Source organism: Borostomias antarcticus (assembly GCF_949987555.1).
Source record: "Borostomias antarcticus genome assembly, chromosome: 1".
Classification (NCBI taxonomy): Eukaryota; Metazoa; Chordata; class Actinopteri; order Stomiiformes; family Stomiidae; genus Borostomias; species Borostomias antarcticus.
In genome coordinates, this window is record NC_140234.1 from 32,173,444 (window position 1) to 32,191,844 (window position 18,401).

At 42.9% G+C, this 18,401-nt stretch overlaps 1 protein-coding gene across 1 annotated transcript in view; it reads right to left on the reverse strand.

The window, feature by feature from the left end:
• The window catches only part of frem2b (FRAS1 related extracellular matrix 2b), a 49,458-nt gene that overhangs the window by 7,484 nt on the left and 23,573 nt on the right, over window positions 1-18,401 (reverse strand). The window contains exons 3-16 of the mRNA XM_084443767.1: window positions 13,027-13,173; window positions 11,623-11,853; window positions 10,643-10,768; window positions 9,264-9,515; window positions 6,813-6,962; window positions 5,554-5,763; window positions 4,241-4,438; window positions 3,631-3,795; window positions 3,290-3,472; window positions 3,080-3,210; window positions 2,783-2,938; window positions 1,551-1,854; window positions 1,108-1,239; window positions 482-813 (exon numbers count right to left, since the gene is read on the reverse strand). Coding sequence (XP_084299893.1) covers window positions 482-813; window positions 1,108-1,239; window positions 1,551-1,854; window positions 2,783-2,938; window positions 3,080-3,210; window positions 3,290-3,472; window positions 3,631-3,795; window positions 4,241-4,438; window positions 5,554-5,763; window positions 6,813-6,962; window positions 9,264-9,515; window positions 10,643-10,768; window positions 11,623-11,853; window positions 13,027-13,173 — 2,717 coding nt within the window. The remainder of the gene's footprint in view (window positions 1-481; window positions 814-1,107; window positions 1,240-1,550; window positions 1,855-2,782; window positions 2,939-3,079; window positions 3,211-3,289; window positions 3,473-3,630; window positions 3,796-4,240; window positions 4,439-5,553; window positions 5,764-6,812; window positions 6,963-9,263; window positions 9,516-10,642; window positions 10,769-11,622; window positions 11,854-13,026; window positions 13,174-18,401) is intronic.

Consider the following 18,401-nt stretch of genomic DNA (forward strand, 5'->3'; position numbering starts at 1 on the left):
GGTAGCCTAGCAACATAAACAATAACAATAGCTACCGTAAGAAGCTTCCTGAATCCCCTCTGCGGATTGATCTACACATCTACAACGGTCGCTTCAATACAAGTCAATGGATTTCATAAAATGATCAATAAAACCCTACAGGATTCATACTTTGCGGCGAATTTGATGTCAGAACACCAACGGACACCAATTACACCCTCGGTGAGCTTCTTGTCTTTGAAATCGAGAGTTTAACATGTTTTTGAATGATTTTTCAAGATGCCCATCCACATCCACTGTATGACCAAAACGGTGGTAGAGCAATTATCAACTCGAAAATGCTAGCTTTGTCAACGTTTTGATCTGAACCATTGTATATGATCATAAGTAACCTTAAAACAGGGCTAAACATGCATTTTCCCTTTACTACTCCTTTAAGTAGGTCAAACTTTACTGCTTTAGTGATACCCTCTACCCTAGGGGTGACAGCGGGTCTGTTCACCTGTCCATCAGTGCCGATGGTGCCTCCGCATTCGCTCAGCAGCTCAGACATGTCGTAGTAGCTGACGAACTCCCAAAGACAGGCTTCCAGGTTGAGGTTCCTGTAGAAACGCAGTGCACTTGAGCCCCTGAGGGCGTCGCTGTACTGGTAGGGCGAAGTCTCCCCGATCACCTCGGGGTTCTTGGTGGCGTTGGTGAGGAAGCCGTAGCGGGTCCTCACCTCGGTGTAGTCCAGCAGGTTAGAGCAGCGGTGGTTACCGACACGCGTACCGTCAAGGCTCAGAGTCAGCTCAAAGTTAGACAGGGGCCGTGTTGACAACACAGGCAACATCCCTGATGGGTAAGAAGACACACAGCAGGCATCAGGCTGATTGGATGAGATGAGTCAGGCAGTGAAGTAGCTTCACAAGAGGATTTGGTAAAAGAGAACAGTGCAGTATCAGATTTAACAGAGAGACGGAACTAATAAAGAAAACACTGCCCTATTTGATTCAAAACACAATCATCAGTTATAGCAGACAAGCTATTCTGGCAAAGACCCTGATACTGGACATTGCAGCGTTACAGCATATCTAATCTCTGATAAGAGTATCAGTATGTGTTTCATCAATAATCTGTGGTCTTCACCGTCAATGTGAGGCATGACTACAGTCAGCCTGATGAGGTTGGAGTGGTCCGGGTCTTCTTCCCCCGTGTACCTCAGCCGGGCAGAAAAGGGCTCAGCACCCACCGAGCCCACCACACGTGGCTGGCACATCCCTGCAACCACACCCCAAATTATCAGTCACACAAACACTCAAAACCTGATTTTGCACCCATCGACAACCACAAAAACATTACACTACATTACATTACAGTCATTTAGCAGACGCTTTTATCCAAAGCGACTAAGAATAATTGTATTTAACATAGGGAAAAAACAAGAGACTAAAACACATTTTTATCTTTTGCTTTTTGGAATCTAAGCGCGCAAACAACCAACAGGCTGAAAAACTGAACATGACTATGCTTGATGAGTCATTCCTATTAGGAGATGAATCCGGCCTGGGAGAGCCAGGCCAAGTCCTCACCCTCATCCATACTGATGGAGACTATAGGACTGCTGAGCTCCAGGCCCTCATCCCCGTTGGAGTTGACCGCCCGTGCTGCGCACTGGACCCTGGAGCCGGCTTGGAAGTATACCGAGTCCAGGGTGATGAGCTTGGAGGAGGTGAAGAACGTGTCGAAGTCCACCTCCCTCATGGGGCTGGTCACACCATCAGGTCCGGTGGGAGCACTGACCAGCCAGCGATAGCGAGTCAGGGTGTTGTTGATTTTCTCACTAATGCAGATGGAGCCTGTCTTGTCATAGTCTGAATATTTGGGGTTACAAGCCTGGAGAGGGAGCACAAGTTGGATGCTAGTGAGAATAAAAGTCTCAGCCGGCATTAAGCGGGGCAGTCTTGGGCGCTTGAATGGTCAGAGGCTTTGGTGTTATCTGGTAGTTTCTGGTGAAACATGCCCTGCATAGCTATTTCCTTCAACACTAAATTATTCCTCACCGCTCATTCAACAAACAAACGTATACATTTATCATCACAGGCATCATAAGATCAATAATTTAATACTGTATGTACACCCAGGAATCAAACCACATGCTAAGGTTAGCCCTGAATTGGGAGAGTATGGGATCAGGATTTGTTTCATGTGGTGCAAGGAGCTACTGGATACTGGATATTCCAGTATCATGCACTTTTACTTACTCTGAGACAGTATATAGTTAATATGCACTCAAGCACATTCTGCCATACCGGTCTTTCCATACAAGTACTGTACTGAACAACCATTTAATGCCATAACCAGGGATTGAACCTCAGTCTCCCATGGGGACGTCAGCAGGTTTTATCATGTGGCACAATGTCTGCCAAGTACATTCTCCAATCAGCAGAAAGAGTTAATAGAGTACTTTTCCTCTGGTCCTAATTTAATTCTGGAGTACCATTTTGTGACTAAATTGTACATAAAATACACAAAACATTTTATGCACATTTCAACCGGAACCGTTTGCCCAATGTGAAAAAACTAATGTGAACGCAGATTTCAATCACTTGAAAATGAATTACATTAAATACTATATACCAAACTACTCTTTCACCTCAGTTGCACCTGGATTTCAGGTCGGGTTAAGCTGTTATGTAGAAACATAATTTTTCTACGCTTCAAAACAAGATTATGCTTCAACACAGGAAAACCCCCACTGAATAACTGTGAAAACACATGAGTGCAACATTAACTTTCTAGCACATGGGTTCCTGGGCCCTACCGTAATACAGATGACAGGGTAGCCTGCCCCAGGGAACACGTCTTTGGTCCTGCTGGCGTCGTCATACTGGAGCAGGGACACCACCTGAGGTAAGGAGGGAAAGGTGACATCTGCCATACTGTTGGTCTCCTCGATGTAGACGACGGCTTTGTTTATCTGGTGAGAAAATAAAGGAAACATACATTCAAAAGTACAATCGTAATGTTACACATCTCAAAGTACAGGACAATAGGAGATGTAGTGCTGTTAATTCCATCCAAGCGCAGAAGTAGTTGCAGCCGGATGTCCGGTAATTACCGGGGTCTCTGCTACCATGTTCTCATCAGGTTTCAAGTGGACTGTGAAGGCTTCCCTCATCTCTCGTACTCCATCAAACAAGATCTCCACCTCTACATAGTGCTCCGTGTCGCCCTCCTTGAATTCAACGTCTAAGGATACAATATAAGTCAAGTACAGTGAAAAACTCTCTACCATTTGATCAGCGAGTGTTTTTTTAGCAGTGCTCACCCTCAGATATGGGGTGGTAGTCCTCTCCAGAGGTAGCAGAGCCGTCCTTGGTGTGAACTCGGACCACTGACACTTTGGAGGTGTCTCCCAGTCTCAGGACGGGGATCTTGACCACAGACACCTGCCCAGCCTCATCAGGTTCACTCACACTGAACTTGGTCTCCCCAAACTTGATGATGGCCTCTGGAAAAATATGGTGGGGAAATCGGTGAGTTAACACCAGTTACTAGTTGTAAAATGCTGCATATGTTACACACACACAAACACACACACAAACACACAAACACACACACACACACACACACGAAGAAAAAAAGTTTTTGGACAAAACCCAGTCATACTGTCTGTGTCATCCTTTATCTTGACGAGCGTCTCGTTCGGCACTCCGATGGATGCCCCGAACGGAGACTCGCTCTTGGGGCTTCCCAGCACCAGACGCAGCTCCTCGTCTTCCTCGTGCTCTGTGTCGTCAACGAGCGACAGGACACACGGCTTCTCCGCCTCCCCTGGGCATGGAGGACGAGGGTAGGGGAGGTAATTAGAAGAAGAGTCCACCTGGCGCTCAGGTGAGTGTATTCAAAAATGAAGCGGTGCTCTTGGGGGTTTGGGAAATGGATAACTGCAAAAAATGTCGAAGGTCGCAGCCACTCGAAAGTAAAAAGGAGGAAGAGTGTAAATGAGAGTTTTGTTTTGAGAGAAAGTTTGCCCTGTTGAAGACAATTAGGTCGAAACATGTTGCCAATTTTATTCTGTCCATAGCCATAATTAAATTTTTATTAAATCAGAGTGTAGATACATTTTTTAATCTACATTCTTCCTCCTTTTAACTTTCGAGTGCCTGGGACTTCCGACATTTTTTGCAGGGTAGGGGAGGTATTTGTGAGATATATAATGCATACAGGTATAATGTGATGAAGAGTGAAACGACGTTTGCCCCACGCAGTTTGTCACCTGGTAGAAAGATGATGGCGGAGGCATCTGTGTTGGGCCTCTCGTCGAAGTCCATCATGACCTGAGCCGTCCCCTGCCTGGTATAGCAACGCACTGTGGATCTGTAGCTCAGATCCCCGCTACGGTAGACAATGGCCGAGATCTGACCCGAATTCTCATTGGCCGTGTACATGGCATCTCTGAACTGAACCTTTGGCACTGAAAAAAAACAAAATCAATCAATTAATAAATGTAACTATCAGATAATAACTCAAGAATTTATGGTGAGTCACAGTCATTGTTTCATGTTAGATAATGACGTCAGCACTGACCTATCCAATCTAATATCTCATAAGTGTTCATGCGATACATTACGTTGCTCTGGCACAAATGTGCTGATGTGCATTACCTTGGTTACAATGTGGTGATAATAGTCCCAATCTCAAATGATTTGGGTTTGGCATTTTTGTACATACAATGTCTAGTAAAGTAACTCGAATAGCCAAGCACTTTTGAAGTTGTGGGTACAGTATTTATTGTTTGGGAGTGTGCATGAAAATGTATTTGTCCAGCTCAGTGTTGGGAGTAATTGATCATAAAGTAACGGATTACTGTAATGAAGATGACTTTTTCCAGTAACTAAGTAAGTAAGGGATTAAGTTTGATATTTTCACTAAGCAGATTTACTGACCCAATAAAAATGAGATTACTTAGCACGTGCCTGCTCCCTTTCATGTGGTTTATATGCGCATGCGGTCTCCGCAGTCGAGGCTGAACTGACTGTTTACTGTATGTCATCAGGGTCGAGATGTACCAAGAGTGCTGGTATAGGATCAGATTTTCTAGTGTATGATCTCAGATGCAAAACTGATCCTAGATCAGCATTTCTATGATTCGGGTAAGCAATGATCTGGCGTTAGAAAGTGGCTCAAAAGTAAAGTAATTAGTGACCCGAGTACATTTCTGAGAAAGTAATTAGTAAAGTAATATAATTACAATTTAGAGAAAGTAATCCGTAACTTTACTTGATTACTTTTATTGAGTAACTTGCCTAACACTGGTCTAGTTAGCCAGGGAGCATTATCTGGCAATTTTCCAGATTACTGAAAAATTAGCATGTTTGATTAGTAGTGAAGCGATATGATTTTCATATTTTGCAAACTTTGTGTAACGTCCTACAGAAAGCAATAGGGGTGCAGTGATATCTGATGATCGGATGAAGCGGTGGAGACAAAATCTTCTCATCTCATCGTTTTGAAAGTTCCACGATCTACGACACAGGTCGTTCAGGACGTGTACCATTAGGATGACCTGCTGTAAAACACTGGACTCACAGTCGGAGACAGAGTCGTTGATGAGGATAGTGGCCTTGCCCGGTTCACCCAGGATGCCATTCATTGGCATGCGGAGGACCAGTTCAAACATCTCTACTCCCTCCAGCACCGGCTGGCCCAGGTCATCCAGGATAGTCACCCGGAGCGTCTGCATGGTGACCCCTGGGGCGAAGTCCAGGTTCCGGCTAATCCCCACATAGTCCACACCAGCTGCAGCACAACAGACAGCACAGGAAATGTACAGTAGGTCAGCAGCTTAGCTCGTTCAGTTGGAACAGATATGTGTTTGTTTGTATGAAAAATAAATGTATGTATTTATGCTGCCCTCTTGGCCAAGTTTCTCACTTGGCCTCCTTGTTCTCACTCAGCGTCAGAACAAGGAGGCCATTCGGTTTTTCAACATAGTGCGCTAAAGGAGGAGAGCACAGGCATTCTCACTGGGCACCAGCACACGTTCACAGATCGTCTGGCTGAAGTGGTTGTTGATAGTCAAAGTCGATTTGGCTATCGTTTCGTCTATCTGGTTATGCAATATACCAACTTGTCCAGTTGTCAAAACGGAACGATTATACTGACTGCCAGAAGGGTCAACCACAACAACTGTACATGCTGACAACATGCGTCAGGAGTGGGGACACAGGTTCACTGTGCACTTGTAATTTCCATCAATGCCTTGTTGCTGCCCAAACGCCTATTGTCCCCCTAGTTCACCCAGGTGACTGTGAAGACACCCCCTGGTCAGACCCCCCCCCCCCCCCCCCCTCGACTAACAACTGACCACTTGACACTCTGAACACCTTGCAGCTTGTCTATACAATACACATTGGACGCTGCACTACTGCACACTTGAAACCAACCTTGAACCTGACAGCACTTGAACAAATGATCACTATGCACAACTGTATACTTGAGCGTTATTTAATTGCACTGCCTACATCATGGACACAGACATACTCATCCATGATCGGATGGGATAAGTAGATGAGGATGATACTGATAAGACTGATAGACAGCGGATAGTATAGTAAATTGCCAGTATGGGAACCTTTAAATGTCTAGCTGAGTAGCTAGGGCTGAAATGAGGATCTGATTAGCATTGATAAGACAAGTGATTACAAGAATTCCAATACCTGTATCATACTTGTTACATATGGCAAATAAACATTCTATTCTATTCTATTCTATTCTATTCTATTCATATAAGCCAAACTTTGATAAAGAAGGTGTAAATGGGCAGCTGTTTATTGTAAAACCCCTACCTTCAGCAGAAACTGGATCGGTTTTTCTGGAGCGCACGGTGACAGTCCCTGTTTTGGACAGATCAGTCCCAGTCCTCCACACGCGGACTTCCACAAAGCCATTACTCTCATCCACGTGGTAGTCTGTGTCCCCGAAGTAGAAGACAGGGGCTAGGGAGACAGAGCAGCAAAACCAGAAAGAGAACAGTGTACAGTAGTACATCATTACCCTGATGCAGTCTGTTTCACAGCAGGATGTCAGAAAACCTTATGTAACTATTGAGTTGAATTTGCATAAAGTACAATTAACACTGATTAGAGGAGTAAAGAGCACATTCATTGATTAATTGATTATTAAACATTTTCCTGCTGAGCAATTAGTAGGCAGTCAACTGGGCCACTGTAATTCCAGCACTAGCCTCAATTAAAGTGATATAACTTTCATTTATTCGTTTTCATTAATGTAATTTATAATGTATACATTTATTAAATTGATACATTTTACTTTTAATTAAAGTGGTATACTATATGATGCAGTGGGGTCTTCTTAAGGAGGAGCCCGGTGTGGTAGTCTTTGGCAAAGCAGTGCTGTGAAGTCGACAGGGGGAGATCTGACAGGAGGTCTGGGGGATGTAGGGGTTGATTTGCCAGTCCAGGCCTGTCTGACTGCAATGCAGCACGTCTACAAGCTGAGATTCCATTACAGCCCCCACTGGTATTACACAGTCCCACCCCCCCCCCCTCTCTCTCTCTCTCTCTCTCTGGCTCTGTTGCTCTGTTAGTTGTCTTGGGGAGTTTCTGTCAACTAACATCACAACTGATTCAGAAACACAACCTGGTTGGCTCTGAATTATTCACATCTGCCTTGTGAAATGTTAATTGATTACATTGGTCAAACTCATGTTTTTTCATCAGTCACCTGAACATGGCATTACTGAGCAATGAGAGAGCCTTATGCAGACTGGAGGAGGCATAATGTATAAATTAATGAAGTGAATGTTGGTGGCTATGCGCAGTATCATGGTCACCATGACTATGAATGTAACACCTGCATTGTGGTGCTTAGGGAAGGGAAACCAATCTACAGTACAGTATACAGGCTAAAGGCTAGTCTACTAGAAATAAGAATGGGTCATGGGTCTTTTGGCATGTCGTCCTGCTGTATGCTGATGGATTCACTCTACTATGTTTGATCATGAAAAAGAATGATTAAAAGGGCATTGCATCTGACATATCGCAGCTTTAGCGCTTGTGTCTAGTACCTTGACATCTGCAATTTATCTGCAATTCTGCAAATTGTCTACCCCATAGTTACTTAGTTAGACATTTTCCAAAGAAGAATAGACATGTGTCTGCTGTATGCTGTCCTGATTTGCGCTCACCGACTTTGCTCTCTAACGGGGTGTCACTAAAATGCAAATAGTCCATTGTCTGTCCCATCACAATGTCCTCATCCCTCATGATGGTTTTGTGTGTGTGTGTGTGTGTGTGTGTGTGTGTGTGTGTGTGTGTGTGTGTGTGTGTGTGTGTACTGCATGTTTGAGCACAAAGCACAACACAGAGGAATCCCTGAGGGGATTGTTGCACTCTGATTGGCTGGGTGATCACACTTAAACTTGACACAGCATTACCACAGCACACAGTGGCTTTTCTCATAGAACCGGATGTTTTTCTACTTCATCTATACATACAGTATCAGGTTCAGGTGGGGCGTAATGACAGGGCTTCTGGAGTTCTCTGCTAGGATTTGATTCATCCCTGCCCAGGGGACACGGATCAGAACCAAACATACTTTCAGGACACGACCGTAAATCCACGCCTCTAATCCTGCCGTACAAGCATTTTCATGTTTTACAGCCCTACCAGCAAGTTCCCCGGATGCTAGTACTGGCAATTTAGTCTATATTAAACAGTAATTACCTCTGCATGAAAAGACAAGTCTTTCTATGTTCATGAGCAGAGGTAAATATATGGATATAGGCATTATTACACGCCCTGACTGTCCACTGTCAAACATCAGGAATTTAGTGGGCAGCTGTCTGTGCAAGCAGAGAAACACTGTGATGAAGGATGTGTCTTAATAGTCTACTGTGCACTCAGTACACTCATAGATCTCCAACACTCATAGATCTCCAACACCTAGAACTTGACACCCAGCCCCAAGGCTGTTTATTACATATCAGATACAGACACCATGTACAATGAAATGAACAACAATAAAATGCTCATTGTTCAATTAAATGCTCATCCCATGAGCATCGTGTGCACACAAGTAGGAGACCACCTTTGATAAGCAGCCTGCACAATAGCCTGCAGTAAATTTTGTCTTAATCCAATCCTAACTTGCATAAAACATATATTCTTTTTTAAATGCAAAATAACAAGAATGCTTACATTTTTCACTTGTCATTACTGTCATGGCTATTATAATGGTCCCAGCTAAGTGGATTCACAAGTGAGGATTCTTCCTACCGTCATCCATGTCAGTTAGGATGGTGATCCTGGCAGAGGGGTACTCCTGGCCCCGCCTTCCACCCATGGGCGTGCTGAGGGTCACATTGAAGCTCTCTTCTTCCTCGTACAGCGAGTCGTCAATGATCACCACCCTACAGAGCTTCTCTCTCTGTCCCTTATCGAAGCGCAGGACGCTGTGGTGGTCCTCCGGCCTGGAGATGTAGTCAGAGTAGGAGAGCACTCTGGTGGGTGTGGTGCCTGTGGCTGATGCTGAGGGGAACATAAGACCAGGACCCACTTGAGTTCGTATCGTATTACAGTCTAGATGTGGATTTTACCGTTTGCTACTTTTTCTTTTTCATATTAAAAGGGCCCCCAACCACTACAAACCTCCAGGTATAAAGCCCTCTGCGTGCGACTGAGATCGGCCTGATTCTATTTATATAGTAGCACTACCATGCAAAGAAGATGATAATACTGTAGACTGTACAGCAGGTTACATGACAACCACTACACATGTGAAAGATTTGAAATACCAACACTGTGCGGTAAAGTCATGAAAAGTACTGTACAAATGCGGAAATCTGGTGTTTGGAGGGTGTTTGAGTGTAAATCCACTTTAAGTGTCACAATACTCAAATACTTGCATATATTCCCTGACTTGTTGACACATACTGTAATGTCAGTGGTCCCATCGGTGAGAAGGCAAGATTATGAGGAAGCTGAATCAGTTGAATCGTCAGTCAGGCACTATTGGGAGTTGCAATACAATTTAACTTCATTGGAAATCTACTGTAAATCTCCCTCCAGCTCTAGCTGCATGGATATAAGCGTGCCTTTGGGCAGGCTCGTCTGTCGCTACTGAAATTGCCGGAGCACGCATCCCCTCATTTTCACCCAGCGGATCTCGCCCAGTCAGTCAGTCTACAAAAATGTCTGCAAAGTTGGAGGCATGACCAAGGCGATGTGAATGCATGCGTACGTGGATGCGTGCGCGTACTATACGTGGTTGCAGCTATTACGGATTTGCGCATGTTTCAGAGGAGCTTTGGCTATCATCTACTGACGTAGGAATGTTACATTTTGAACCCTCTTGAATTTCAAGACATTTATTGAGGTTTTTTTTGTGAGTGTGATTTTCATGATTTTGATTTGAGTTTATGAGAGCTATTTTGCATGAGAAAAGCTTGATTTAATATTTTTGGAAATCATATCAACAGTAGTCACAGTGCCCTATGCAAACATTCTCAGGAAAAACATTTAATAAAAAAGAATATATATATATATACTGTGTATATATATATATATATATATATATATATATATATATATATGTGTGTGTGTGTTTTATTTATATCTTATATTTATATACTGTATCTATATATTTTTTTTTTTACCTTGCTGTGTATAGCAGATGAGCATGAGCTCTTGGCTGACATCACCACTCCTGACCACAGGGACGAGCAGCTCACCAATGTCCTCCTCTATGGAATAGCTAGCTAATGGAATGAACACAGTGGACTCTGTAGAGGAAAACAAACACACACCATCACATCAACTGTACAGTACTCAAACTGTCTGATAAGTATTAGGATATACAGTAACATTTTCAATATTCATTTTAGAGTGGTTATCGCTGGGGACCTTGTTAGGTTAGAGTCCCGTGGGGACTGATCCGGATCTACTAGCCCAGACTGATCCGGATCTACTGGCCCAGTAAACTGAGAACATCAAAAGACAGGATCTACCTACTGTAACATCAGTCGCTGGCACAGAATGTCTAGCTGACAACGGACGCACTGGGACCAATAAAAAGCCAAGATCCTACACTGCGCTCTCATTAGAGCCCCCTCTACTCGTGCTCCTCTGTCTTTGATCAAATGTTCCAAACCCTTCCCCTAAGCCAACATCACACACACAGATAACAGCCGCTGTTCAGCCAGGAGGTCAAGCGGATGGATGGTTATGTGAAAACGAGTACAGTAAGAATCCATCCATCCAGGAGTAGATAAGGATCCTTCAAACAGCTAATTACATGCATAGGTAGTACTGCATGAGAATGATTATGCGGTATTTTGATTGTGAATAATCCCAGATAAAACATATCATTGTGGACTATGCATGCAAAGCGGAATAATGAGTTAGCCTGGATAAACCAGGCATGCGACTTTATTGACTTGCAAGCAGAGACATTCGTGCAAGTAATACATGTCATTGTATTACTGGCCATTCTCCTCTCTTCCCCATATCCCACTCTTATCTCCACCTCCACTCTGTTCTGCATTACTATGACTGGGGTAGCAAGCCTGCGATCTTTCAGGAGCCTGCTGGTCCAAGGAGAACCAAATCAAAACACAAGTTACTTTGTGATACTGACCATCACTAGGATCCAGGATCTCCACGGTGGCTTTGTCTGGGAACTCCAGCACCGCCATGACAGGCTCTGACAGGATGACGTGGAAGGTCTCAGACTGCTCGTATTTGCTGTCGGTCAGGATCCGCACCTTCCAGGTGGCCGTGGTCTGACCCGGGTTGAACTGGACCTGCTTCTGGGACTTCCCACGGAAATCTTTATCCTTTTCCGCGGTGCCGTCTTTGGTTCCAATACCTAGGGAGGGACCAGAATTGGTGAGATGCTATGCAAACAAATGTGTTTATCATAATCTTAAGGAATGGCTTAGTCTCATCTCTTCTGTAATGCATTGTTGTGGACATGTTATATAATCACCAGTGATCAAACTGTCTTTTTTTATTACGTGAATATAGTGACACCGCCTGGTAATGAGGTTATGTAAAAAGTAGCCTAGTTTGTTCCCTGTAGGCTACATATTACATTTTGTAAACAGTGTGCAGTGCTAGAATTCTTTCATCTCTGCCTCATTTTTCCTGTGATGCATTGTTCCTTGTACTGTGTCTCGTGCTCCTACTCATTTGCATTTTGAACATTGGACACTGTCTCTTGGTTCTATAATTACTGCATATGTAGGCTATATCTATAGCTTGTGCATAGGTGCTAATATCACAACAAAAGATGTGCATTTCGTTATGAGTTCATCTTAAACATGTGATCATTTTACAGTGATCTAGGTTTAATGTAAATGTATTCCCAGTTCAGGTTGTCTTAAACACTGTTATGGAATGCATTTCCCTCTTCTTTAATCATATACTGTAATGTAGATTATACTGACATTGTGAGGTTAAACAATTTCCTGCAGTAATTAATACAAGTTCAGACGGGCTGACAGTCTCACATTCACTGAGAACCTGCTTTGGAGTGATCATGGGCAATTAACAATTAGGTGAAATTGAAGTGTTCTACTGCCCTGTTGAGCCTGAGGCCTGGATGACACTCATGGGTATGTGCATGGCTACGTATTCAAACCGCGAAAACAATCCATGATTACACGGCCATTTTGGCCCAGTAATTCAACTCTGCTCTGGGTTTCTAGCCCGAATACGCAGCTCGGAGTGTTCTCCAAGGACTCCGGATTCGAGGGTCGTTTTCAGGGTAGTGTAATTCCTAGGCACATATGGAAGAAAATGTATGCTTTTTTCGGCTAATGTGTATTAGTGTAATCCACTAAGAGTGGCGCTGCAGAGGTGGTGGGGAAGAGCTCTAGATGGTAAACATCTGTATTCAAAGGACTTCAAAGACAATATAACAAGGGTATTTTCCATGTTGTATAAAACTGCATCCACAGGCCTAAATATGATCTAAAGATAGCATTATTATTGTCTAAATACCTACACTGAGATAATGTGTAAAATAATATGCACTCACTGATGAAGGACGTCTCCCCCAGGTAGCCCCTGCGCTTGAGGACCACCTCCAGGAACTTGGCCTCCTCGTCCACCACATAGTACTCCTTCTCTAGAGAGATCCAGGCCCAGTTCAGACGATACTGCTGCTTCTTCAGCTTGTTGCCTGCTGTAGATCAACACATTGCATTTTGAGTGTCATGGATCCTACTTCATGAGTAGCCTCTAATACTATATGTCTTCAGGAAGCTATTTGTTTTGTTGTTGATGTACTGTTGTTTTCCAATATATTGTTAGAACCCTTGTGGCAGTCGAAGCACCAGCCACTAAACCATTGTTTTGATTAAAGAATGACTGTTTGTATGAGAACAGGTAACAGTTATCACATTCAATCAGTTATTGCTGCTTCATCTCATGCTGTTCACATATTGTAGCTAGTGCCACACAAACAATCAGAGGAGTATTCTACGAAGAAAGCTGGACCTAGTCAAGCTTTTAGAAAGCTAGCCCGCTTTACATTCCAACTCAGGCTATTATCTTACTACACAGGCAGATCCCAAAGAAAGATAGCTCGATAGGCCTACTTAAATTTTTGGGAAAGAGACAAACAGGAACATCATTTTACATGCTGAAAATTAGCAAATGATGACAAATATACCATATGGTCCATTCCCTCGCACCTCAGGAGAGTAGAAAGCAATTATGCTTTGACTTCACTTCTTGTCCCTGTGAAATGCAGTCATGAAGACTACTATTTTTGCTGTAATCTTGACTTGCTAAATCCACAGACTACAGAAAGGGGAAACTTAATTTGAATGTGTTGTGTGACTACAAGTACTGTTTCATGGACATTGTTGTCAAATGGCATAGTGTGCACCATGCGTGCATTTTACAACTAGAAATTGAGTGGTGATGAGATCTGTTAACCGTTTGTGTATCAATTAGCCAAAGCCCAGATTGAGCAGACACTGATGGGAAACAGTGGGTACTGTATATTTATTTTTTTGCTAGGAACAATTCAGTAGTCACAGAGTAGACAATCTGCTTCCTGTTTACACCGGCACATACATGCCCAGTGTGCGTGAATGGTCATGTCTTTGTATGTTTTCAGGCATGTAAGAACAGAGATTATACCTGAAACTGTGCTAAAACGTTTGTGGATGGAGATTTTCATTTTAAAACGCTGTTACGCTGTTATATATTTGACTGGAGAAATTGATTTTTATTCAAATAATAAAATACAAATAATTACTTTTAAGTAAGTTAAAAATGGCATTTTAAGTGAATCAAATCGCAAACCTATCATCAGATACCCAACGGAATGCGTGGCCTGACGGTTGTGGATGACGGAACGGTGACGTGGCTCCTGGAGGTATGCCCGGATATATAGCCCGGGTGACCCCCTCACCCAGGCTCGGGGTGGTAAAAGGATAGCCCCTTGGCCCCGAGTCTGGGGGGAGAGGACGTAACCAACCTACCCATACGACGATGAAGAAGAAGAACAAATGCAAAAAATAAATACAATCATTATGATAATGTTTTTCTTTTTTTATTCAAAACATTTCTGGAGATTCCATATGAACTTTAGGAACAAATTCCTCTCATCATATAATTATTATGTTCCTCATATCATATGTTTGCCATATGCAATTATTGGGGGCAAGAGCAGCGAAGCTGCGTAGGCCACCATTGTTCTTGTACCTTTTCTTATTCTTTCTTTCTTTCTTTCTTTCTTTCTTTCTTTCTTTCTTTCTTTCTTTCTTTCTTTCTTTCTTTCTTTCTTTCTTTCTTTCTTTCTTCTGCCATGGGAGTCTATGGCAGCCAAATTTGGCACACTCATTCATGACAGTCCCCTGAGTCTTGTCACCAAGACTCATGTCCACACCTCGAACCCTCTAGCGCCACATGTCAAATTTGGAGGTGCGTTTGTGCATGCAACTTTTGACCTGTAAGCCCGATTTTCAAAACCGAGGGATCATTGGATTCCTTGGCTTAAGCCGAGTTCAACGCACTCTATGACATCATTTTCCACCTCTTGGATTTCCCACCATTTGAGATTTTGTGAAAAACACTTAAAATGTATCCCCTCCTAAGACTTTCGACCAATCTGCACGAAACTCAGTGTGCACATTCTCTAAACGACCTTACAGGGATTTTCGATTTTCCAAAGCATTCGCCCGCTACAGCCAATCAAATTTGGCGTCCAAGCTGCCAAACAGGATATGGGGTCATATCTCAGCAAATTGTTAATGTATCAAAGCCACATGTGGTACATTCATCGGGGTCATCGCGACAGCTCGTACTCTCTAGCGCCACTACCATGTCAAAGTTGGAAGTGCGTTTAGGCACACAACGTTTGACCTGTGTGACCGATTTTCCAATTGGATTTCCCGCCATTTTGTATTTTGTACACTTAAAATGTATCTCCTCCTAGGAATTTTCACCAATCTACATGAAACTGGCTGTACACCTTCTCTAGACCAATGTCCACAAATGTATTACAGGGATTTTTGATTGACGAAGGCGTTCACCCGCTGCAGCCAATCGAATTTGGCATCCAAGCCGCCAAACAGGAAGTGTGGTCATATCTCAGTAACGTTTTGATGTATCATAACCACATTAGGCACACTCATCGTGGACAGTCCCCTGACCTCTGTCACCAAGTCTATGTTGACACTTCAAACTCTCTAGCGCCACTAACCTGTCAAAGCTGGAAGTGCATTTATTCTGAACCGTATGCCTAACTGCGGTAGGGATTCGAATGCGGCTATGGTGTGTTTCACTTGTTGTCTTTGATGAGCTGGTCGCACGTCCTGCTTGGCCCCCACATTGCTGCTTGCAGCTATATTTGTAAGCTGTTTTGGATAAAAGTGTCTGCTAAATGACTAATGTAATGTAATCTAATGTCAATATTCTTTCATTAACATGATTTCTTGTGTATCTGTAGGAGCGGTCTCCCTTGGCTCCCTGTCAATATTCCATGGGAGGTATCTGCTCACAAGAGGAAAAATAGTGTTTAATTGCTTAGTCAATATTTTAAAAATATAAGTTGTCTATTTTATATCTAGACTGGGGCTGGGCTATTTTATCTTTTTTTAAGTTTAATTGAAAGCAATTGCTCCATTCCTGGAGAGGAAATACAAAAATTGATGACCTTCTCTGAGAGAGAGAGAGAGAGAGAGAGAGAGAGAGAGAGTGAGACAGAGAGAGAGAGACAGAGAGAGAGAGAGAGAGAGAGAGAGAGAGAGAGAGAGAGAGAAGAGAGAGGGAGATGACTGGGTAGCCAGGGCAAGTTGTGGAGGCATTGGCATAACGCATGTTTAGATTACATTGTTGATATTAACTTGATATAAGGCAAGGACATTCCATGACCATTTATAGGTATAGTCCACTGGCATTCTGCATACTGTATAATTTATAATTTATAATGTATGACATGTTGAATATACACATTCATAGTACTGCAAGGATGAGCTTAAATGGCGCCAGTACCCACTTAAAGGAGTGTGTCTTAGCTCGAACATCGGACAAGCTGTGCTACCTCCAGTTAGCATTAGCCGCCTTGCTAAAGGAAAGTATGTGGGCTAGAGCATACCATCCAAAACTCTTGTTTGTTAACTAACTGCCTTGGTAGTCTATCTGGACATTGTAGTAATTGTTGGAATCCAAAAACACAGCCAATCTTTTACACCAACAATATGTATGATTTTAACATGATCAAGAGGGATCAGTCAATGAGGACCTACAGTACAGTGCTTTTTTTATTGACTCTGCGAACACACTTTCACCATTCAGTAGCTTTAGAAAATGTATTTGGTTGTGTGGATGTACACCTGCAGCCCACAAAGTGATGGTGTTTCGAAAAAGCTTTACAATATATAATAAAACTACTATACTTCCAATAATATGTGCAAAAATAAGCTAAATGTTAGAAATATTGGGGTGCCCCATTAATGTTGAACACAGGTGGATTCTGGGGTTGTGTCCTGTGTCCAGGTTATCTGAAAGTTTGAGGAGAGAATTGGTCCCACTGTTGGGAGACAGGCCACTGCAATTAATATGCAACAGAATGGGCAGAGATCAGTTGGCATTCGTCAACAACTGCTGTTTTCAGTGATAACTGTTTTTTGAATTTGGCACGAAATGAATTCCTCACCATTTAACTTTCAACTATTTGGATACTGTTATTTACAGTAATTTCATCCCAACACATTCATACTGGTTAATGGTGATTTAACCATGTCAATGTGTCAAGGAGGCTGACGAACTTCACACAGTCTGTCACTTGTAAAACAAGACCGGATAGGATTGCGAGGATAGGATTGTGGCCATTAAAAATGTATGATGCTTCCCTAACAACAAGCCATGCAAGACCATAGTCCAGGCCTCACACCTGGAGGCAGCCTCACTCCCCCTTTATTATTACTACTGACCAGGTGAGGTCACGGCTCTCCAGGGTCAGTGTGAACAAAGCCGGAGGAGTTCAGGATGCTCAGGGTGTGCGCCAGGGATCTGGCGGATAAATTCCAGCACCTCTTCAACCTGTCATTGAGAGTGAGGAGGGTGCCGCGGCTCTGGAAGATCTCATGCATCATCCCGGTGCCAAAGAAGGGTCATCCTCTTCTGGATGAATGGGCTAAAAATCCTACAGTCACACTCCAAAATCTTGTAGAAAGCCTTCCCAGAAATGGAAAAAAAAACTCCTGTAGGTGTAATGTGTACAGTAGGTGCCCCAATACTTTTGTGTACAGTATATAAAATATAAGTTGCCCATTATTCAGCGATGTAGAGCAAAGTTTATAGCAGGGCCATACATTCAAAACCAAGAAATGGATTCCATAGAAAGAGTGTGGAGGGTGTTGCAAAAGCACCACTTCAGTCACAATTTGTTTCTAATTTAGATAAGCAGGGGTTGGAGTAAATCCATTTCAAAGGGCCTCAAGGGAAAAAAGGGTTAATGTTTAACTTCTGTTCAAGGTGCCAGGCCAGATTATGGTAACCTATATAGTCATCCTATCTGTTTCTGTATGTTTCCCAGTCATGTTGCGCAACACAGTTTTGTGTTCTAATTTCTCTTCAAAGACATAGCAATTGAATGTAAATGAAGACTCACTTTTTCTATTTAGGCCCATACAATGGCACAATGCCACTATGAACAGAAATTAGAGCAATAGGCATTTTGGAATTTTTGCCCCATCTACAGGGGCTTTTCTCTCGAAGTAGGTGAAGCAATTCACAGGAGTGTCGGGAGGAGGTGTCTATCAAAAGGGACAATAGGCGCAGTGGCATTCCAATTTACATACAGTATCAAGATGGGCACGATGTATGTACAGTAATAAGTAATAAGTAACTTATTATTAACAACTTAACAATTGTTTTGTTGGTATCTTCTATTAA